A 24,270-nucleotide genomic window follows, 5' to 3' on the forward strand; every position below is an offset into this window, starting at 1 on the left:
GTGTGCTTCAGATGCATAATAAAATATTTCTGTCAGCTGAAGTATTTTTGTATTTGAGTGAGAAATAACCTCTTTCTCAAAAACTACGTTATTTCAGAGGGAGTCGGTTTCTCACAATGTTTTAGACAACCAACAGCTCTCAGTTGCTTATTATACCAATTAAGGTTTTTTTATGGCTAACAATTTTTTTTTATTAAAAAGAATAAGGTCCAGTGCCTTTAAAGTTGTATGTTTTTTTTAAATGCGTGAATTACAAGGTTGTCTAGCGCCCAAAACACTTGGAACCAACGGCCGGTCGTAGACGACACCTTCACACAGCACCGCTGGCGAAGCTTGATGTAATGCACGGGTGAGATACGGACGGGAAATCCATAGCATGTGACAATCGGACGTAGATTTCAAGCGGCAAAATTCATCATCTGAAGTTCGGATTATGAGTGTTTGGTGAACAATCTTCACTTCGATTGCAAGGCTACGGGCTCAAGGTAAGGGGGCTTCAGTGTCGTGTTATTCATTTATGCACAGTTCAGTGCGTGCTAATCTGTCACGTACAACTTTTACTGTGTTTTTAATTGCTATGTAAGAGTTTCTTTTGTTTATGTGAATTATGCCTTTAGACCATCCAGGGGTAGGTTTCACAAAGAGTTAGGACTGGTCGTATATCGAGTTGGGACGAGTATCCTAACTTTAGGACTAGCATTAAGTTTTTAATGTCTCATAGGACTAGGCATAGTTCTAAGTTAGGACTAGTCATAACTTAGGACTAGCATTAAGTTTTTAATGTCTCATAGCACTAGGCATAGTTCTAAGTTAGGACTAGTCATAACTTAGGACTTGCCTTAAGTTTTAAATATCTCATGTGACGAGTCCCAAGTCCTAACTACTCTTTGTGAAAACGTAACAAACTTACACTTAGCAGAATAAGTGTACCAGCCAACTATTAGTCACAATGTGACAATTTGTGACTGGTATCCTGTTCATTTCTGCTTAGCAGAGATTTGTTATGCAATGTTTGTTTGCTTAAGCAGCTCAATGAAATTTGACCCTATACCTATTTTATGAAACAAACTTGGTATTGTGTATACAGGTAACGGGGGCTCTCTTTGCGCGTGCGGGGTTAAACTAAAACCCAAAACAACTAAACAAAAAGTAACAAATTCTACATTTTGAAGTTGGATTTACATCTGAAACAGGTAGACAACCTCCTGGTTGAAAGTCGAAAGCTGTCGAATATTGTGACAATGAATAACAAAGCGAAACACGTCCTTGTTTGTTCAATGGTGTGCTTAGTATGTCAAAGATTAAGGATTATACTTTGTGGTTGGTTGGAAAAGGTTTTATAATCTTAAAGCTTGCTTTATGTATGGGGGTCACACACGAGATATCTCCTATTTATCACAATATAAACTTGATCAAGGTTGGGATTCAACAATGTGCCGTCCCACAGTTCAAACTTGTCAGCAGGACCCACTTTCATAAAGCCTGTATAAGTACACAAAGCTCGCTAAACACAGACGATTAGCAGATTGAAACAGGTTATCAGCTTAAGTTTCATAAGGTACACACTGTTGCGACTGGTGCACAGCTCGCTTTTGGCTCAGCAAAACTTTGTGCTTAGCATTTTCTTTCCCTCTTGACAGCTTTATGAAATTTGCCCCAGGCGGATCAGTTTGAAGATTAAAGTTTCTCAGAAACCGGATTGTTCGGATGAATGTGCTCTTCCGGCACAAAAGAAATCATGTACCTTCAATGTTTTGTGCACACAACGGTAGATTCACCACAAAAGATACCAGTTCAACATTGGCATAGTCTAGTATACCGATGAATCATGTCATAATGACCAATATTGGCATGCGCATTCTATGTTAATCGATGAATACTGAATCTATGATTCAGACAAGTACTAGCTTCCGTTGTGTTAGTCATGTAAATGAGAGAGGAGCCAGGCCGAATGAGGCAAAAATTAAAAAATGAAGATTTTTTATTTTTACTTTTTTTATTTTATTTTTTTTTTATTGAATGACAATCCAACATAGAAAAGGTTAGATGCTTTATTAGTGTGGGATATTTTGATGTGGAAATTGTACATTTACTTTATTGCCAGTTACAAAATTAGTTAATATTTCCATGTTCATATTGAAGTTCTGAGCCATATGTCGTAGTGCTGATTTTCTGCTTAGCTTAAATGAGCAGGAACCCACACATAATTAATATTGTACATGAAACAAGGTTAATTGGCTGGTAACCTAAACCTGGTCAGCATCAATTTGTTGTGCTTAGCTACTTAGAAGAAGCTCTATGAAAAACTATGCCCAAACTATTCAATACAATTCGAGACATAATATTGCAAACATTATCAAAAAGCCCAGCTCCCATGTGGGTATTAAAAAAAAACTATTGTCCAACACGGCCTTCAGACTGATTCGCCTCAAAGATTATTTAATTACCAATCGCAAAAACACACAGACTTGGCATGCGGAAAATCCGGAGGCTATGCAAATTTAAGTCAGCTACATACGCCAGCTTTCAATAAAGTAACGCGTCAAACATGACAAGAAGAAGCATCACCCCGTTACTCATTAGCACCGACAGCGCACAACTTCAAGCTGGGCTCCAAACTAGTCTCGGTGAATCAGTTGCCATGGTGATATTTGATATATACATATGGTGCATGACCAATTCGGGGTAACAACCCAATTAGCATTTGTGGCGAGAAAGGCGCCGAGCGCCCACCCGTGCGAAGCAAAAACTCATGTTGTCTCACTGTCACTTTCAATCCGTCCAGAGAAAATTTATCAAGACCTACTTTTCTGAAATGTTTTGAGAGAGTATCTGTGTCAAATTGATTTTCGGCTTGTTTCCTCTCTTTTTTCCTGAAGAACGAACTGCATCAAGGATTATTATTTGGGAGAGCAGTCTTGGGAGGATGCCGCAGACGGAGCTGTACAATAACTACCTCGTACCCGTCCCTCCCCCTAAACCCAGCATCGATGGGGAGGAGGTGATTTACGCACAGCAGAGCCCGTTAGCTAATGGGTCGCCCTGGCTGCCAGGGGGACATAAGACCCTCGTGGTATCCTTACGGAATCACAGTAACACCAAACCCGTGGTATTATGTGCTGGATTCCTGGTTGTCCTAGCTGTGGTCGCGGTGGTTTTGATGTTCAACGGTAAGTAAGAAAACCTTTTTTTTCACCACCTTTTCACTGTTTTTTACCAAAAAAAAATATCTCATTTCAGGTAAATTTTATTATTATTTATACTATTTTATTTCATAACGAATGAAAGAAGAATGTTAGGATACGGAAACATGTTCAAAAAGTACGTAAATCAGAAACATTTATCCTTTAAAAGGCACTGGGCACTTTTGGTAACTATTGCTCAAACAATTGTTAGTATAAAAACTTCAACGAGCAATGGAGAGCTGTTGATAGTATAAAACATTGTGAGAAACGGCTCCCTCTGAAGTAACGTATTTTTTTAAGAGGTAATTTCTCACTCACATATAAAAGACTTTAGCTGAAGCATTATGTTGTACATTTTGAAAGCACACAAAGCTGTGCAATAATAAGGGTGTTTTTTTTCCTTTAATTATTTTCTAGCAACTTTGATGACCAAATTTTCACAGAGTTGTTATTTTATGCATTATGTTGAGATACGCCAAGTGAGAAAACTGGTCTTTGACAATTACCAATAGTGTCCATACCTTTAAAGTCCAATGTTAAACATAACTCTTGGGCTTCAATTCCATTAAAACACACCTGCAAAATCATCCAAAGGCTCTTGAATAAGCATAGCGTTATAATAAAAACAACGTAGTCTAAGGTCCTCAATGCGCTTAGTAAATACATTTATACAGAAAGATTAGTTATTGAAGTTTTGAATTATGAGACCCAATTATGTAACACCTTGAGGGTTTACAAGGTGCTACGGCGCATACAGCAGCCACGTCCAGGAACACCGGGCGAACCCCCTTCTCTTGTCGATAAGTGCACTGGGTTCTTTTACATGCGTTACATAACACATGGGACCAACGGCTTTACGTACGTCCCATCCGAAAGAAAAAGCAATGGTTCAGTTTTTTGCTTAAAGGACACAAGTGTCACGGCTGGGGATTCGAACCCACACTCTGCTGATCAGAAACACCGGAGTTTGAATTCGGTGCTAAACCGCTCGGCCACGACACTTCCACTTTAAAAAGAAATACTCCAAATAACTTTGCCATATTCAGATATGTACTTTCTAAGTCATGGGGGAAATACACGTATAGAGAACAGGATGCAAAACCCAAACATAAACCTTCATTCCAGGGCCCAAACTCAGAGCTGCTTAACGGCCGATTTTGTGCTTACTGTAGGTACGAGTTTCTTTTTCATAGCGCTGCTAACCGTATATACGTAAAGTCATGCAACCTTCCGGTGCTTTACTGTATTAAAATGAAAGACGTAACAATGCAAATCTTCTTTGACAACTACCAAAAGTTTACACTGCCTTTAACCCTCAGATGCGCCGAATCATTAATGATATACACAACTATTTTGAGCATTTATTGCCACCGTTACCGTGTCATTCTCAAGAGAACTTTTAAAAATGTGACCTCGAGAAGTACCAACTCGACCAAGTATTTTATTGATTTATTTTTTGCCTAGGATACAATAGCAATCTATCATCTTCAGTGAGAGATCCTGGGACGTGGGCGGGTGTTGGGGTAGGTTTCCCTGATATTACAGTGGCATCTTGCTGGCAGTTTCCCCAGAAAAAAAATATATTCGCCAAGTAATAGGCCTACAGCGAACGGGATCGATCCTCAGTGCAAATGGGGTCAGGCTTTAGGGTTTGTTGCTGACATAACTCATCCAGTTTACTCTGTGTCATCGAAGGGTTTTATTTAACGGTTTTCTTTAACAATATCTATTAAGTCGATCGTCCGCATAACATATCAATACCTTGTGTTACTTTTCTTTTGTTTTATGGTAATTATGCACACAATACAACCACTACCCCCACCCCCCATGCCTTGCGATGTATCCTATAGGTATGAATATATCTGTTTGTGAAGACAAGATGTGTGGGGTATTTGCACGTTGGAAAGAAATACTATACGAAATCAAAAGGGGACATAAAACCAACTGGAATGGGATGTGAACCGGGTTCACCTTAAAGGCAATGGACACCTTATTGTCAAAGTTCTGTATTGTCAATTGGTGTATCCCAAAAATCTGTGAAAATTTACTCAATGGGAGACTTTTGGGACGTTTGGTGGCAGAAGACTTACCAGGTAAAATCTATTGTTCTCGGTCATGTGCGCACGCTCAGAACTACGTAAACAATGGAAATTTACCTGGTAAGTCTGCTGCCACCTAGCGTCCCCAAATTCTCCTTTTGGTCATCGCAGTCTAGAAAGAGAAAAATAACCGAAAAACACTTCCTTATTGAACAAATTGCGTGTTTTCAGATGGCCGATAAAAGGCTTTAGGTCTAAAGTCTTTTAATACTTAAGTAAGAAATACCTTTTTCTCAAAAACTACGTTAAAATTCAGAGGGTACCGTTTCTCACAATGTTTTATACTATCATCAACTCTCCATTGCTCGTTACCATGGTAGTTGTTATGCTAACACAACCTCCATGTTTTCTTCCAGTCCTATTTTGGCACCAAAACAGAAGCCAGAACACAGATGGACAGTTTCAGGGTAAGTCATAACATAACTTTAATTTTACTTTAAATGCAATAAGCCTTTTTGATATTTGGAGGACACATGTAAATCTGGGTGTATCTGGGTGTATACACCCAAACCAAACAGTACACCCCTTTCACGTCTGCCATACCTCAAAAAGGCTTACTGTTTTTAACTTTTTGTTATTTTTCAAATTAACAGTTTAAAATTGTAAAGCCCCGAAGAGCGTTACTCTGTGTCATTATAACTTATAGCTTTCTCTCCTGACTTCACTGACGTCACTGCTCGTCTTCATCAGCCCTCCTTTTGTTTGTAATTACTATGACCAGAACAACACTGTGCTTCCAGCTGGTCCTAATGGCGTCATTATTTATGGGCATTATCTGTTTAAAGGCAGTGGACACTATTGGTAATTACTCAAAATAATTATTAGCCTAAAACCTTTCTTGGTGACGAGTAATGGGGAGAGGTTGATGGTATAAAACATTGAGAGAAACGGCTCCCTCTGAAGTGCCATAGTTTTCGAGAAATAAGTAGTTTTCGACGAATTTGATTTCGAGACCTCAGATTTAGAACTTGAGGTCTCGAAATCAACCATCTAAACGCACACAACTTCGTGTGACAAGGGTGTTTTTTTTTTCTTTCATTATTATCTCGCAAGTTCGACGACCGATTTAGCTCAATTTTTCACAGGTTTAATATTTTATGCATATGTTGAGATACACCAACTGTGAAGGCTTGTCTTTGACAATTACCAATAGTGTCCACTGCCTTTAATTAGCTCATTAATGGTACATATTTTCTGCAATTATCCCGTCCGTTTTTTGTTTTTTTTGTCATGTTGTCTTTGCTTAGTGTTTTTGTGTTTTGTCTGTGGATGTTCCACACAAGCTTTGGCTTGTTTGGACAGCCTCCTTTCTGACAACTTCTTTTATTACATTCTGTTCAGTATCATTATACCATTGTCGATGTTTACTCTTTGCTTGTATTGTAAATACTATATATTTTTAATAGATATTTGGTTTGTGGAAACACAATGTGTGTATCTACTTGCCAGGTAGATTGTGTTCTTTAGATAACTGTCTGGCTAGTGCAGTTAATTACGATCCTATAAGCTAAAGGAGTAGTCCCAGTCTATTTTCTATACCATCCGCCCTGGTAATAGTTAATAAGCAGGACAGTTCTCTTCGGAACTGAAAAGTCTCCCGAACCCCGAACCCCGCGCCAAACACCATGCATTTAGCATTTTAAAACTAACTTCAAATAAAAGTGATATTAGACAAGAGTAAAAAATTAACCTGCAGAAACAAATGTTTAATGACCTGACGTTTCGACGCTAGCGCCAAGCCATAGTCTTTCCCAAAGGCTGAAACGTTGCTCAAATACTTGTATTCACTTTGCAGTATCAATGCTTCCCATGTGCAACGTACCTTTATACTTACTCAACACCTTTACATTTTATCCGGTAGCTACCTTTTCAAAAACTCACAAATCTTCAACTCAGAAGTTTTCCTGGGGGACGTCCCCCTTCCATTAATACAATTTACACACCGTAGGGCACATGTACCCTGGGCATTCTAATTTAACAGTTGATTTCAGAATATAGTAAGGCCTAGAGAGAGTGGGTTTTTTTTTCATCCCCTTGTCAACGAAGACACTCGATGATACTTGAAAAACCCGAGTATATCAGAATCGACTGAAAGAGTTGAGCGGGTTTCGTTCTAGACTTGATGACAAGTCGTTAGTCAGTGTCTAAAGTGTCTGGTGCCAGCCAGCACTCATGCCTGTTACTGACAGACATCCTACCGTTCATGCAACAGTCACAGTGCGATTATACATTCATGCAACGGTCGTAGGTAGCACGTGACCGTTTTTGAACACACGGCTCCGGCTCCAGAATCGGCCCAGGCTAGACTGGTCCCGCGGTTGTTTTGACAATTACGCATGCTTTGCGTTAGTGCTCACAGGACTTCAGACGGGTGAACGGAGGCCGTCAGAAATTCTTCAACACTGGCAGACGCACTGATCTAGCCGCCGTAGCTGTAGCCGAAGCCACCGTTTCGGACACGGCCTGAAGCCGAATCCAAAGCCGAAGCCGTGCATTCGAAAAGGGCAAGGTCCGTCCTGAAACACATGCTAGGATCGATGATATGTGTACCGTCCCTGAAACGACAGTGGGGATACACAGAGCGGCGGGCGGGCGGCGAATAAGACCGCTCAACAATTACCGACTTGATTTCAAGACTGTATTCGTACATAGACGATGCCGGTAAAATTTTTGTAAACATGACAGCAGGGTTGCTGCGAGTGCAAAATCAATTTGTGATGTGTATTATTTGTAGTGTACGAGATGTATTGTTATTTTACAACGTGCACTGGCCTTGCAAAACACCACTGGGTCGCAGTGCATAGCTGTTTTGTTTTGTTAACATATTTATATAATAAATGTTTATAAAATAAATGTTTATAAAATAAATGTTTACGCAATACTGAAATACATAATAAGTATATTTAAGATTTTCGAAGAGCATGCTAGGCTAAAATAGAGTACGGTGTTTTAGGAGATATTTAGATTATGCAATTGAGCTTCATTGACTGGATGATACAATATTATTTTTGAGTATTTTCGGCCTATATTGACTAGGAAGTTTTTGTTTCTATAGCAACTGGTTGATACCACCTGATATGGTCCAATTTCATAGATCTGCTTAGATTTTGAGACACCAAAATCTAATTCTGAGTTCACGAAATCAAATTCGAAGCTACGTTTCTTCAGAGGGAGCCGTTTCTGACCAGTCTTCTCACTTGGTGTATCTCAAGATATGCATAAAATAACAAACCTGTGAAAATTTGAGCTCGATTGGTCGTCGGATAAATATGAAAGAAAAAACACCCTTGTCACACTAAGTTGTGTGCTTTCAGATGCTTGATTTCAAGACCTCAAATTCTTAATTTGAGGTCTCGAAATCAAATTCGTGAAAGATTACTTCTTTCTCGAAAACTACGTCACTTCAGAGGGAGCCGTTTCTCACAATGTTTTATACTAATAATAGCTCTCCTGTACTCGTTAACGAGTATGCTAAACAATTATTTTGAGTAATTACCAATAATGTCCTGTGCAGAAAAAGAGTAGCTATGCATACAAAAATTCTTATGGAAATAACGGGTCAATAGCCAAAAAAATATTTACTTGTCCTGCTACATATTTTACTTGTCCTGCTTGTTTTTGCTAAGGTTTTTAAGCATCAATTAGGAGTTGGGCCCTGAAAAACGGCACACGTATATTTTACACTGCGAAGGAATACAAACACGGAGAACTCAGACTCAAGTGTAGTTTTGTGCATCGTTTTGGGTTAGAATAGCCATGGAGCAAGATTTTAAAGAATCTAAATTGAGTCGGGAGATAATAACGGGAAAACCCACTCTTGTATCCGCGCGTTTCGCCGTGTCGTGACATGTGTTTAATATAAATCCGGAATTCTCGTTAACGAGAATTGATATTGTTTTACTGTTTTCTCATAAAGTAAAGCATTTCATGGAATAATATTTCAAGAGAAGTATTTCACCACTACCTTCTGTAAACCCTGTAAGTTATTTGTAAATCTGTGAACTTTTTTCTTTTTTTCTGTACCAAAAGGGTCCAATGGCTTTAAAGGCAGTGCACACTATTGGTAATTGTCAAAGACTAGCCTTCATAACTGGTGTATTCCAACATATACATAAGATAATAAACCTATGAAAATTTGAGCTCAATCGGTCATCGAACTTGCGAGATATTAATGAAAGAAAAAAACACCCTTGTCACACGAAGGTGTGTGCGTTTAGATGGTTGATTTCGAGACCTCAAGTTCTAAATCTGAGGTCTTGAAATTAAATTCGTTGAAAATTACTTCTTTCTCGGAAACTATGGCACTTCAGAGGGTGCCGTTTCTCACAATGTTTGATACCATCAACCTCTCCCTATAACTTGTCACCAAGAAAGGTTTTATGCTAATAATTTTTTTTAGTAATTACCAATAGTGTCCACCATGCCTTTGATACGGAAAGAGCACTGTTAAAGTTATTATTTATTATGAAGTATTTTAAGTTTATCTTAATTCGGTTTCTAATTTTATTAAAACTTACATTTATTTGATAAATAAGAGGCTTGAAAGTTTCAATTTCTTGGCGTAGGGTCCATACCTTCCCTGAGCTGGATGCGTTGTGGTTCAATCTAAACATGTGGTTCAATCTAAACATGCACCTTCTAAATTCCCAATTTATTTGTTTGCACGTGAAAAGTTGTCTAGAAGTAGACCATGCATTTCCATTTCAAACAAGAGGGCGCTCTCTCCATAGATATTTACTGCGGAGGTGTCAGAAGCACCGTTTCTTATGGAAAAGCATTGGACGTTATTGGTAAAATTACTCAAATTAATTGAACGAGCAATGTGAGAAACGGCTCCCTCTGAGGTAATGTAGTTTTTGAGAAACAGGTTTGTTCACTCAATTAAAAGAACTCGGGCCTGCCAACGCCTTTTTAGTATAGGAAGCACCCAAATTTTTGCAACAACCAGTAACTGGGGTGCTGAAATTTTTTTCGAATTTTTTGTCATTATCGGCCACGACCATTATGTCTAATGAAAACATTTTGAAAAAGGAGTATATACAGCGCTCAAGTAATTGGTTCTAGCAATAATGGTTGTTTCCTTATTTATTCGCTCGCAAGTTGTATAACTAATTCGAATCAAAATGTTTGAATATTTTCACAGATTTGTTGTTTTAGCCTATATATTACATAGATGCATTGTTGAGATACACCAAGTGGGAAGACTGGGCCCAATTTCATAGAGCTGCTTAAGCACAAAATTTTGCTTAAGCAAAAAATTCATTGCTTAGTAAAATCAGATTACCAGCCAAAAGACTCCACTCAATTGTTATGCTAAGTAAACAACAGCTAAATACTAGTCATAAGCAAAAAATCAGACAAAATTGCCATTAAATAGGCTGAAAGGTTCATCAAAGTCGTCGCCTTGTGTACAAAGGTCAACCCCCGTACGCGATAAAATATTCTTAATTTTTTTCAAAGATTACAATATCATGATAAATGTGCTGCTTTTACTATAAATAAATTAGAAAAATAATATTTATTTTATTAGGCATAGCATCAAGAAATACTTTGCTAGGGTCGAAACGTCAAGCCATTAACTATTTTTTGAAATAGGCCCCTACAAAATAACAACAAGTTAGGATGTACTCTTTTTCTTTGCTCAGATCAACGAACCCCACTCACCTTTGAGAATGGTCCTCTTCTTGCAACGTGCGGCACTAGACCGGTATTCCCAACGCGGAGACGGCGGATAGTCAACGGGAAGGTCTCCACGGATGGGCAGTGGCCGTGGCAGGTCGCTGTTGAGTTCAAGGGTCACTACATTTGTGGAGGATTGGTGGTGGATTCAGAGTGGGTCATGACGGCTGCACATTGTATGTAAGTTTGACATCAAGTTGGCACCATTTGGTTGCCTCCAAGTTGTTTGTAAAAATTGCCCTGCATGAGATGGCCTCTACAGTCATTTTGAAAGATGGCTGCCAATAGCTTTGAACAAATTGACACTTCCAGTTTTTTTATATTATAAGAACTAATCAGTTATAAATACCGAGCTAAGAGTTCTCTTTAACTGTTGCTTACTTGGTTTTGACAGCATAGTGACAATATTATAGCTATACGCTGCTCTTTCTTGTTTTAAGGTAGGGGAGGGGGACACATATTCTACTATATATTCAAAAGGTTGTTTTCAAACAACCTTTTGTTTTAGAGTCTCAGCCTTCATGAAAGACTCTTGGGCAAAAATGTCAGGTCATTAACTATTGTTTGCAATATGAGTTAGGTAATTAATCAAAATATATATTAGCATAAAAACTTGGTAACGAGCAACGGAGAGCTATAGATAGTACAAAACATTGAGAAACAACTCCCACTGAAGTAACGCAGTTCTTGAGAAAGGGGTAATTTCTCACTCAAATGTTTAAACTTTGAATCTGACAAAGACTTCAGGTCTAAAGCCTTTCTCATCAGGCATCTGAAAGCACACAAATTTGTGCAATACAGGCTTTTCTTTCTTTGTTTTCTCGCAACTTCGATGACCAATTGTGTCAAAATTTTCACAGACATGTTATTTTATACATAATGTTGGGATACACCGAGTCTAAAATACTGGTCTTTGACGATTACCAAAGGTGTCAAGGGGTTGACTTCACAAAGAACTTCGGACTAGTCCTTGTAGATATTAAAAAGTTAAAGGCAGTGGACACTATTTGTAATTGTCAAAGACTAGCCTTCACAGTTGGTGTATCTCTGAGATTCTCAACATATGCACAAAATAACAAACCTTTGAAAATTTGAGCTCAATCGGCCATCCAACTTGCGAGATAATAATGAAAGACAAAAACACCCTTGTCACACGAAGTTGTGTGCGTTTAGATGGTTGATTTCGAGACCTCAAGTTCTAAATCTGAGGTCTCGAAATCAAATTCGTGAAAAATTACTTCTTTCTCAAAAACTATGGCACTTCAGAGGAAGCCATTTCTAACAATGTTTTATACCATCAACCTCCCCCCATTACTCTTTACCAAGTAAGGTTTTATGCTAATTATTATTTTGGTAATTACCAATAGTGTCCACTGCCTTTAAGACTGATCCTAATTTGAGATGAGACTAGTAAACTCTTCGTGAAATCCTTCCCATTGTCTTTAAATTGAGGGGTTTTCTTTCTCTTGTGGGAGCAGGTACAGCAGGCAACTGCAATGGAAAAGGCGCAACATCAGCCATTACACGATCCGGGCAGGGAGCACCGATAGAAACCACACCACAGCAGACAACAGCAACGTACAGCTCATACAAGTCCAGACGTCCTACATCCACCCAAAATACCTGTCCGAGAGACGGATCTATAATTTTGACATTGCTCTGTTGAGATTGTCCCAGCCGTTGGAGTGGAATGGGTTTGTCATGCCGGCTTGTCTGCCAGAAGAAGGAATGGTGTTTGGACCGGGAGATAATTGCTTCTTGGCGAGCTGGGGAAGCGTCAAGCCAAGATGTGAGTTTGGATGAATTCATCTATAAAGGCCCAATTTTATAAAGCTGATGAAGGCCCTGGACACTATTGGTCTTTACTCAAAATAATTGTTAGCATAAGAACTTACTTGGTAACAAGCAATGGAGAGCTGTTGATAGTATAACAAATTTTGGTCATTACTCAAAATAATTGTTGGCCAAAAAACCTTTTTGGTAACGAGCAATGGAGAGCTGTTGATAGTATTTTTTGTAAAATTTTGGTAATTACTGAAAATAATTGTAAGCCAAAGCCCAAAAACCTTTTTTGGTAATGAGCAATGGAGAGGTGTTTATAGTATAAAACATTGTGAGAAAGGACTCCCTCTAAAGTAACATAGTTTTTGACAAGGAGGTAATTTCTCACCCAATCAATAAAATGGCTGAAGCCTTTTATTAGGCATCTGAAAGCACACAAAGTAATGCAACAAGGGTGTTTCTTGCAAATTCAATGACCAATAGAGTAAAAAGAATTCACAGACGCATAATGTTGGGATACACCAAAGTTACAATACTGGTCGTTGACAGTTTCCAAACGTGTCCAGTGCCTTTAAGCAGAAAAAAATGCTTGACAAATTTCTTTACCAAAATGATGTACTTGTGATAGAGCCCATGGGCTAAATTGCTACAAAACTTTTAAGTTTTAAATTTTAAAAAATTAAAAAACTTACAATACGATTGCCAAATTCTCAAAAATTCAGAAAAAAATGCTTGACAAATTTCTTTACCAAAATGATGTACTTGTGATAGAGCCCATGGGCTAAATTGCTACACAACTTTTAAGTTTTAAATTTTAAAAAATTAAAAAACTTACAATACGATTGCCAAATTCTCAAAAATTCAGAAAAAAATGCTTGACAAATTTCTTTACCAAAATGATGTACTTGTGATAGAGCCCATGCGCTAAATTGCTACACAACTTTTAAGTTTTAAATTTAAAAAATTTAAAAACTACAATACGATTGACAAATTCCTAAAAACTTATTGTTACAATCTTGTCCGTTTTTTTTTCAGTTTCCCTCCAGAAAGAGCAGATGTACATCGCCATGCCTCTACTCTCCCAAGACGCTTGTCTAGAGTTTGCCTCTACTATTTCCCCAAGACACATCCTACAGGTCAATGAGCAGAAGTTCTGCGCTGGTATAGTGCCTACAGTCAGCGGACGCAGGGAAGGAGCGTGTACAGTAGGTTTATTATACCTTGAATCTTTGTCATGTCCAGGGGTCGATTTCACAAAGAGTTATGACTAGACCTAACTTACATATGTAGGTGGGACTAGTCCTAGGAGATATAAATAACTTAAGGCTAGTCCTTAGTTATAGGACGAGTAACAAGTCTAAGCTCGAGATAAGACTAGTCATGACTCTTTGTAAAATCAACAGAGGTGCTTTAAGCTGAAGATTTTGCTTAAGAAGGTTCTGCTTAGCAGAACTGAGCATGATACCAATAAAAATGTGACTTGATATTTTGGCTGGTAACCTTTATCTGGTAAGCATAGTGTTTTTGTGCTAGGTGGCTACTTTTTTTGCTTAAAGGCACCGAACACTGTTGGTAATTGCTGCCAAAAAAATGTTAGCATAAAAACTTAGTAGATGTTAAATTTGTATCGGGTTATATTAATTTTGTTTTTACCCATAATGTACATCGATATGTGCACTGTATACTCAGTACATTCCTGAGTTTGTGAACAAAATCATCTGCATATTACTCGGATAGGATTCAAACCCTATGATCTTTGCAATTCTAGAGCAGTATCAATGCCAACTAGACCACCGAGATTAGCCGGTAGCTAGAGGCAGTTCGAATCATACATGATATGTCATTGGTGTGTTAAAACATAGGATTTGAACTGCCTCTAGCTACAGGGCGGTTTCGGTGGTCTAGGTAAGACACTGCTCTAGAATTGCAAAGGTTGTGGGTTTGATTCCCACCCGACATGCCCGAGTAATATGCCTGTGATTTTTTTCACAGAACTCAGGAATGTTCTCATGGCTTTGATTTCCTTAAAGGCACTGGACACTATTGGTAATTACTCAAAATAATTGTAGCATCAAAACTGAGCAATGGGGAGCTGTTGATAGTATTAGAACACTTTGAGAAATGGCACCCAATTCAAAAGTTTCAAAGAAAAAGGATTTAGTAAATAACTAGTTTATTTGAATCCATATCATACATTTGATTACAGGGTGACAGTGGAAGTGGACTAGTTTGCCAGAGCAATGATGCTACCGGTGGCACCCAGGGGAGGTGGTTTGCTGTAGGGTTGGTCAGCGGAGGCAAGAACTGCGGAGAAGTAAACTACTACACCAATGTGACCACCATGATGAAGTTTATCACACCACTCCTCAAGGGTCAGCTACCACCACGTAAGATACCATGCTCAATCTGCTTTTATGTAACAGTTATGAATAAGGGAATAAAAGGGTAGCGACGAGTTCTTAAACGGCAGTTTTAAACCGGCAGGGTCGTTGCTGTGGGATAAAGGCGAGGGCCTTTATTGCACGGCAACAAACCTGCAATGTTTTAAACGGACGTTTAAGAATGGGTCACTACTCTTTTATTCCTATTGATAAATGCCCTTTTGTTGAAAAACGTTTAAAAAAAATACATGAAAATTCCAGGTTTGAAATATTTTTTTCAAAAACTTTGTGAAGAATCTGTTTGATGCGCGTGGGTTGTGTGTATGCGCGCGCTTAGAAATAGATTACGCGCTGCTACTAATAGCTATGAATTGCATCTCGCGATAATCTGCGCGCCCGACACGCGAAAGCCAGCCGGTTATAAACAGCTCCTGCTGGTCATTATCAACCGTTAAAACACCCCCACAGGACGCGCTCTCCACCAATAGGAGTAGAGAAACTGTCTGAGGTACTTATGAATAGTCAATCTAAAACTGAAACTTTCTTCCTTGTCTTCATTTAACATTTTTCTTCCATTGTTACTCAGTCACAACCACTTTAGATCTTTTTCGAGGAAGAGTTTTAGCTCTGAAAAGAGTTGTTGGTGATGTCATGGCCTCTCATCGTTGCTTCAATTCATATCAATTGGGTGTTTACTCCGAAACATTCGACACAGCAACTTTCTCTAGTCTGAATAATTTAAACTAAAGCAGTCGCTTGTAGCTAAGCAAGTAATTTTTCCAGTAGTGATTCAGATTTAAAGGCACTGTACACGTTTGGTAATTGTCAAAGACCACTTGGTGTATCCCATCATAAGCATAAAATAACAAGTCTGTAAAAATTTGGGCTCAATCGGTCATCGAAGTTGCAAGAAAATGCTGAAAGAAAAAAACACCCTTGTTGGACGAATTTGTGTGCTTTCAGATAGAAATAAAAGACTTCTAATTTTAGTGAGAAATTACCTCTTTCTCAAAAACTGCGTTACTTCAGAGGGAGTCATTTCCCACAATGTTTTATACTACAACAGCTCTTCAGTGCTTGTTACCAAATACGTTTGTAAGTTAATATTTGTTTTGAGTATTTACCAAACGTGTACCTTGGAAGGTACCTTTAAGTGGCAAGTTTACTTAGCAAATAAGAATTAATAGATGGAAATTTGGAAATGGAAGATGGAAATTTTCCCGATTTGGAAATCGGGAAAAAGATATCAGTTTTGGTTCCACCCTTACATCGCGGTGTGTAAGCACTACATGTACTCTGCACTATCCCGAGTTCTGTGAAATAAGAATTGCATCTCATGCACGGAGAGTAAAAGTTTTTAATGACGAATTATTTTTAAAAATTTTATCAGGCAATACTAGTAAGCATAGAAAATACATTAGAATAAATGATTGCACTATTGAGTTTACAATTGACCTCTATAAATTTACCGTACACATTGAAAATTTCTCTTCTCATTTTCGATTGCAGAACATTTTGACTGCGATGGTGGGATGACAACAATTTGGTCCAACCAGGTTTGTGACGGACTGTTTGACTGTTTTGATCGCAGTGATGAACACAATTGTGGTAAGCTTAAATTGACTTCAACTTTCATTTATATAAATCATATTTTAATTTAGGCTTTAAAGGGGGTATTGTGTCACCAAATGCTGCAATTCATTTAATTAATCAGACTGAATCTGTATTTTACCAATGCTGACATCTATTTACTTATAAATAAGAATCGCAATTCTTACGAAATGAGTTGATAGTTGTGCTCTCTCAAAGGCACTGGACAATATTAGTATTTACTTAAAATATTTTTATCCTGAAAAACTTACTTGGTAAAGAGCAACTGTTGATAGTATAAACCATTGTGAGAAATGACTTATTCAGAAACAATGCCTGAGAAAGAAGTAACTTCTCACTAAAATATTTGAGAAGTCTTTCTCAGGCACCCGAAAACACGCAAATTAGTTGGGCAACAAGAGAGTGTCTTCTTTCATCATTTCTAGCAACTTCAGCGACCAATTGAGCCCATGTTTTTTACAGGTTTTTTATTTCATGCATATGTTGGGAGTCACCAAGTGAAAATCATGTTTTTTTTTACCATTACCAAACAATAACTTTCAAATGTACAATGATCAAAATGGAAATGTTCATGTTTCTTGAACACCAGTGAATGGTATCAAATGATTATGTCTGTTTTTATTGATTGTAATCAATATAAACCACAAGAGAAACTGACTGGGTAAAGTTTGAAATGATTTTTGGGGTTGAACAAAGAACTGACTGGAGTGGGATTTGAACCAACGACCTCCGGATTAACGTGCCGGTGCTCTACCAACTGAGCTATCTTGCCCTATGTTGGCAGTGTCCCTATTTTGTCAATATCTTTGTTCGGGGTGCCAGTCAGAAGCCATACAACCGTTTATTATTGTAAGACACGCAATGATTTGATTGGTTACAGAATGTTCCGAGAGGCAGTTTCGATGTGACAATGGACTTTGTAAGATGGACTTTTACTATCGATGTGATGGCAATGATGATTGTGGGGACGGGAGCGATGAAAGAAACTGCAGTAAGTTTTCAACTTTTCAATTCAAATACACTTTTGTTTCAATACTTTTACAAAAAATACTGACAACTACAAGTAGGCCTAGCTACTATGGAGTAAAGCAAAAATAACCTTAAAGGCAGTGGACACTGGTAATTACTCAAAATAATTATTAGCACAAAACCTTACTTGGTAATGAGTAATGGGGAGAGGTTGATAGTATAAAACATTGTGAGAAACGGCTCCCCCGAAGTGAAGTAGTTTTCGAGAAAGAAGTAACTTCGTGTGACAAGGGTGTTTTTTTTTTCATTATTATCTCACAACTTCGACGACTGATTGAGCTCAAATTTTCACAGGTTTGTTATTTTATACATATTGTTCATAGATACAGCCAGTGAGAAAACTGGTCTTTGACAATTACCAATAATGCCAGTGTCTTAAAGTAACAGTAAGCTTTCAGTTAAGAGTTTTACATTGAACTTGCACGGTTTGAAGATAATGATGGTAGAAAGTACCCCTTTAAATATAATTTGCTGAGGTGCTGTAGTTTTTGATAAATGAGTAAAGCAATGTCACATAAATAGTTTTTGTCTCAGTGAAACAAAACTTGTATTCGCATTTTACAATGGATTCACACGTACTTGTTCCTTGAGCGGACACTTAACAATTTTGTGTTGTCCTCCTGATTGGATGTAAATTGGTGTGAAGTAAAAAAAAAAAAAAAAAAAAAAGTAGAACACAAGAAAGAAAAGCTGCACCAAATATTCATAAGGTAGACCCCCAAAAAGCAAGTAACTTGGAGTCTTTCAGAAATAAAACAGCAAAAAGAAGTGGAAATACAAAAACAGACTACAGTAAAAAGATTAATTATGGAAAAGTAACCAAGCAAACACAAAACAAATGTACAGTATGGAAATATTGACTGCTATGCGGGGCACAGTTACAATTGTAGGCACAGTTACAATTGTAGGCCCAAGGTGATGTCAAAACCGTAGGTATTTCCATGACTCCATTTTTAACCAATCAGTTTAGAGGATTCTATATATGAGGTATATAGATATAATTATGCTTTATGAGTTTATCAAACCGTTTTCTTGCCGCTTCTAGGTTATTTTGATTGTGGTGATGGCAAGAAAATCTCCCTTCAGATGGTGTGTGACAGAGAGATCGACTGTTTAGACATGAGAGATGAAATCGGATGTGGTAAACACCAAACTCTTATCTCTTAATATCTTAGAAATTTATTTCCCTTGTTTGAAGGTAATGCTAGCAATTGATTGGGGTTGATTTGCAATAAAGTTCAACACCAAAAATGTTCTACTGGAAAGAACATTTTCAATTAAGAAAGTAAAAATTCAGTAATCACAATACACAAATTACTTTTATCCACCCATACAAAATCCACAGAGAAAAACACATTAAGTGTCATTTTCCACAGATGTTTGAGGTTTGAGAACTGGCTCATAATGGAAAAAAAAAATACCCAAAAACAAGTTATTTGGAGAAGTGTATTGACTTAACTCCTAAGTAAGGTTAGATTGTTTTAGAAAATGCATATGGTTAGAAAGATGTTTTAAAAGTAGAAATTGACTGATACTTGTGTGGATTATTAGATTCTACTTTTACAACATCTTTCCACCCATATGCAGTTTATAACAAACGGTTACAAAACACTTTTCAAAGACCAACTCGACCGATCCAAGGCAACGTGCTCCTTTAAGAAATGTGGGCTCTGTGTACCTGGCTCATCCCAAATAAAAAAACTCTAACACTTGTATTTTGCAGAGGTGTATCTTGCATACTTTCAAGAGAGTAAGAGCATTTGAAGTAATGATATTTGGTTTTTTTATGACTGCTCATTGAATATCAAATGCTAACATTTATATCTGGAGAAGTGTGTGGTCTTGTGAACTTCTAAGACAGTAAAGATAATCGAGGTTTGATGATATTTGTGTAACTGGCTCATCCAAAAAACAAACTCTAACATTTCTATTTCTTTTAAGTAGGATTTGAAACTTTGCATGGTGGAAAGACGATAAAGTAAAGTTTGCGGTAACACCATGTAATGATAATCTCTAATTGAGTTGGGGTGGTTCTAAAGAGAACCGTAGGTTTCAACTCGACGTTTCTGGAGAAGACGAATCTTTTAGTTTCAGGAACCTCATGAGAATGAACATTTTTGAATGCTACTTTTTTGTTATTTGATGTGCAGATTGCAGCTCAACACAGTTCCTTTGTGCAAACTCTCTCTGTATGCCGGGTTTCTGGAGATGTAATGGAATAGACGACTGCTTAGACGCTAGTGATGAAATCAACTGCACTCGTAAGTAACAAAAATCTCTTTTCTAAGACCAATTTTTATTTAGTAATCATAAACAAATTTATATGGCATACTACAGGTATGAAACAACTTTGTTTGGGGAATCAGCTATCCCACCCATTAATTTTTCTTTGTATTTTTTTATACAACCCTAAATTGTTTTAAAATTTCATCAAATTTAGGAAGACCCCTTTTCAAGATGCTCACCTCTTTACACTTTTTTTGTACTTCTGTAATTAAACAAGGGAAAAATATGTTTTATGTTTGCACTTCAACCTCTGTACGCACTCCCTTTGTACGACACTGAACAACTACTAGTTAAAGACACTGGATACACCAGTCTTCTCACTTGGTGTACTTCAACCTCTGTACGCACTCCCTATGTACGACACTGAACAACTACTAGTTAAAGACACTGGATACACCAGTCTTCTCACTTGGTGTACTTCAACCTCTGTACGCACTCCCTATGTACGACACTGAACAACTACTAGTTAAAGACACTGGATACACCAGTCTTCTCACTTGATGTACTTCAACCTCTGTACGCACTCCCTATGTACGACACTGAACAACTACTAGTTAAAGACACTGGATACACCAGTCTTCTCACTTGGTGTACTTCAACCTCTGTACGCACTCCCTATGTACGACACTGAACAACTACTAGTTAAAGACACTGGATACACCAGTCTTCTCACTTGGTGTACTTCAACCTCTGTACGCACTCCCTATGTACGACACTGAACAACTACTAGTTAAAGACACTGGATACACCAGTCTTCTCACTTGGTGTACTTCAACCTCTGTACGCACTCCCTATGTACGACACTGAACAACTACTAGTTAAAGACACTGGATACACCAGTCTTCTCACTTGGTGTACTTCAACCTCTGTACGCACTCCCTATGTATGACACTGAACAACTACTAGTTAAAGACACTGGATACACCAGTCTTCTCACTTGGTGTACAATAATAAAAAATGATAGTAGGTATTTGTAATGCGCCAAATCAATCTTTACAGATGTTCAAGGCGCAGCAGACACAAGTAACAAAACAATACATGTACATATCCAGTAAATGCTAATCAAACAATAACAATAACACCATTTAAAAACAATAACAATGGGCCATCAGAGGAGGGTAACCACAACCTGTATCTCAATATGTTCACAAAATAACAAACCTGTGAAAATTTAAACTTGGTCGTCAAAGTTGCAAATAAAAATTAAAGAAAAAACACACTGTGTCACACAAAGTTGTGTGCTTTTAGATGCTTGATTTCGGATGCTTGGTCTCAAAATCAAATTTCGTGGAAAATTAATTCTTTCTTGGAAACTACATTTTACGTATACTTCAGAGGGAGCCTTTTCTCACAACTTTTTTATACTATCAACAGCTCTCCATCACTTGTTACCAAGTAAGTTTTTATGCTAACACTCTTGGGCGAACTTGACCAAAGTATACCCGCCACGAGTCACAGGACTCCAGTCTTAACTGTGAGAGTATAATGAGAGAATTTTCTGGTGTTTTTATTTTGAAGGAACATTTCCTGTTTTTTAATTGTAGCGTGTACAACTGATCAGATCGATTGTGGAAACTCACGCTGCGTTCCTAAAAATCTCTTATGTGATACTATGGATGACTGTGGAAACTTCAAAGATGAGGCAAACTGCAGTAAGTTCTGCTTGATGTTTTGATATCAAATAATAATAATAATAATAATAATAACTGTATTTATATTGCGCCTTTTGCCAAAGGATACAAAGCGCCAGGTATTGTTATAACTGCAAGGAGTGGGGCGAATTTTGAGATATATAAGACCTAATACTTAAGCACCATGTAATGGTTTACAAGGTGCTGTGGCGCAATATGCTGCCAATTCTGCCAGAAACACCGGGGCGAACCCCTTCTCTTTTCGATAAGTGCACTGGGTTCTTTTACATGCGTTTACACAACACATGGGACCAACGGCTTATATTGCTTTTAATTTTCCGTAACATTCTTAAATATTTAAGAAATGTTTGTATCATAATTTTATCATGTAGTTTTATGTTTACTTTTAACATGTTAGTTTGTGCGCAGGGCCCAAATGGAAACCAGTTTTTTACTGATTTGGCTCAACCTGGGTAAATAAAGGAAATCAATAAATAAATTAACTATTTCTGTATAAATGTATTTTCCCCCTAGCCTGTGTTCCAGATCATATCCCATGTGGATCATTAGGACTGTGTCTCCCCACCAGGATGGCAGGATTGTGTAGTGCAGATTTTGGCTCATTTGACGATGACGACACGATTTCATTGAATTCATCAACCTGGCTATCCAAGACACCTTGAGCTCAACTTTCCAGTAGCAGACAAACAGAGAGATAAGTTCTTGATCTCATCTCTGCACTTTGAACGCACAAACAGATTGTTGCTTGGTTTCGGAGAGGTCTGTTTTTTTTTTTTTTTTTTTTTTTTTAAGTGCCCTTTTTGCATAGGCAATGTTTTGGTCCCAGATGAACAAGGACCTCAAAACATTGCTCCCCAACCCTACCCCCTCTTCTCTTCCCACCAAATAAGAATAAAAACACACTAATAAGTGGCACATTCTATGTCCACCCTTTTTTTTTTTTTACTGAATATGTTTCCTGGGCTCTAGTGGGTCTCTTTCAATCTGTTTAGACCAATTTTTTTATTTTGCTCACCCAAATTTAAACATATTTTGCATTTTATTAAATGTACCACCGGAGAACAAATGATGAGAGTCGGCATAGTGCGTTTTTGTCCTGCTTGCCACCCCCCCCCACCCCCACCACCAACCGATGAAGATTACAAGTTGCTCCATACAGAAAAGTGTACTTTATAACAACAATGAAATGGTCCAACAAACTGTAGCCATGAAGATATTTTTTTCTGTGTGACTAACTTTATAAATAATTGTACAGTAAAGCAGGCACAAGGCTAAGTATATTGCACTAATACTTGGAGACTAACTCAAAATGTATATAAACTGTTTTATAACCGCACTTACATATCCTTGTCATGCTTTATTTTAAAATCACAATTAACAAATGACAACAAGGACCTATTTGTGAGGTATAAACAAAATAAGTACTATACGATGCACTTCACTCATACATAATAGCAGAATATAATCACTCCTGGAAATCTGGACTGTTCCCTTTCACAAGGCTTGCGTCATAAGCACTGTTGTAGCAGCACAGTGGGTGGGGCCAGGCTAGTCTGCCCAGAACTAACAAAATCTCAACCAGCACTCTGAGCAAAATACACTGTGCTACTAAGCACAGATTTCTCCCAGATTGCACTTCAGCAAAGATGGCCTCATATCTAAACACAGATAATTTTGTTGAACCGCTCCCCCTTGGTGCACTGAATTGGATTAAGAGCCCACCACTAGAGTTGGTCTAGTTACAACACTGCTCGTAAGCATCCAATATTGTATTTATATTGTATGATGTGTCGACCCAAGTCTGCCCCCCCGGTACGTTCTAATAGCTTTGATGCATTCTAGGGGCTCACTCGGGTCAGCCCCAAGTGCCCTGCTTGTGGAACGGGTCACTTGGGGCTGGCCCGAGGTGCATGACTTCACCACGAGAGGGTGAGTGATCGTTCGATTAGCTCTTGTCAGGGGCTCACCCGAATGAGCACCACGGGGTTGACACAAGGAAGCTAATAGAAGGCACCGATAACCAGCCCATGTATAGGTGTATCTGTCCCTGAGAATGGTTGAGTTTTGTCCACTGTAAGTATTGTGTTCATTTCAATTTGGAATGATGTATATAACAAATGTAAATTAACTTGTATTTTATATAAAAATGTTGTGGGCTTTGTGCTTAGGATGTTATAATTATTGTAAAAAGCGTTCAGTCGCACGGTAAAAAATACACAATACTCAATTCTAAGTTTCCTCTAACTAAAAATCTTGCGAAAGTTTTACTACATGTATCACACAACTCTTATACATGAGTCTCCAAGAGGATACTTATAAATGGTCAGCAGCTTGAAATTTAAGGTAAACTGGTATACATGGCAAAACCATGGTCAGTCGCATTATGGTCGGTCGCATTACATTTTTTCCAGTCGATTTAGCCAAGCCTACATATGTGCTTGTACATGGAGCTAAAGCTGATTTCTTATATTGCAAAATCTGGTTCATATCTTGTCAACAACTTTAATAAATAATCTTATTTTATACGTTAGCTATAACTTCTAAGTGGAAAAAAAGTTGTGACACA

At 37.9% G+C, this 24,270-nt stretch overlaps 1 protein-coding gene across 1 annotated transcript; it reads left to right on the forward strand.

Annotated features, from left to right (window-relative positions):
- The first annotated feature begins 337 nt into the window (after nucleotides 1-337).
- LOC139949832 (uncharacterized) lies at nucleotides 338-22,739 on the forward strand. The gene is made up of 13 exons (XM_071948374.1): nucleotides 338-485; nucleotides 2,880-3,170; nucleotides 5,641-5,691; nucleotides 10,930-11,143; nucleotides 12,442-12,752; nucleotides 13,781-13,950; nucleotides 14,952-15,132; nucleotides 16,636-16,734; nucleotides 17,618-17,728; nucleotides 18,812-18,907; nucleotides 19,917-20,027; nucleotides 21,597-21,704; nucleotides 22,218-22,739. Exons 2-13 carry the CDS (start codon nucleotides 2,927-2,929, stop codon nucleotides 22,364-22,366), a joined length of 1,845 nt encoding a protein of 614 aa, XP_071804475.1. The 5' UTR covers nucleotides 338-485; nucleotides 2,880-2,926; the 3' UTR covers nucleotides 22,367-22,739.
- The last annotated feature ends 1,531 nt before the right edge of the window (nucleotides 22,740-24,270 follow it).

This window comes from Asterias amurensis, chromosome 17 (assembly GCF_032118995.1).
Source record: "Asterias amurensis chromosome 17, ASM3211899v1".
Taxonomy (NCBI): Eukaryota; Metazoa; Echinodermata; class Asteroidea; order Forcipulatida; family Asteriidae; genus Asterias; species Asterias amurensis.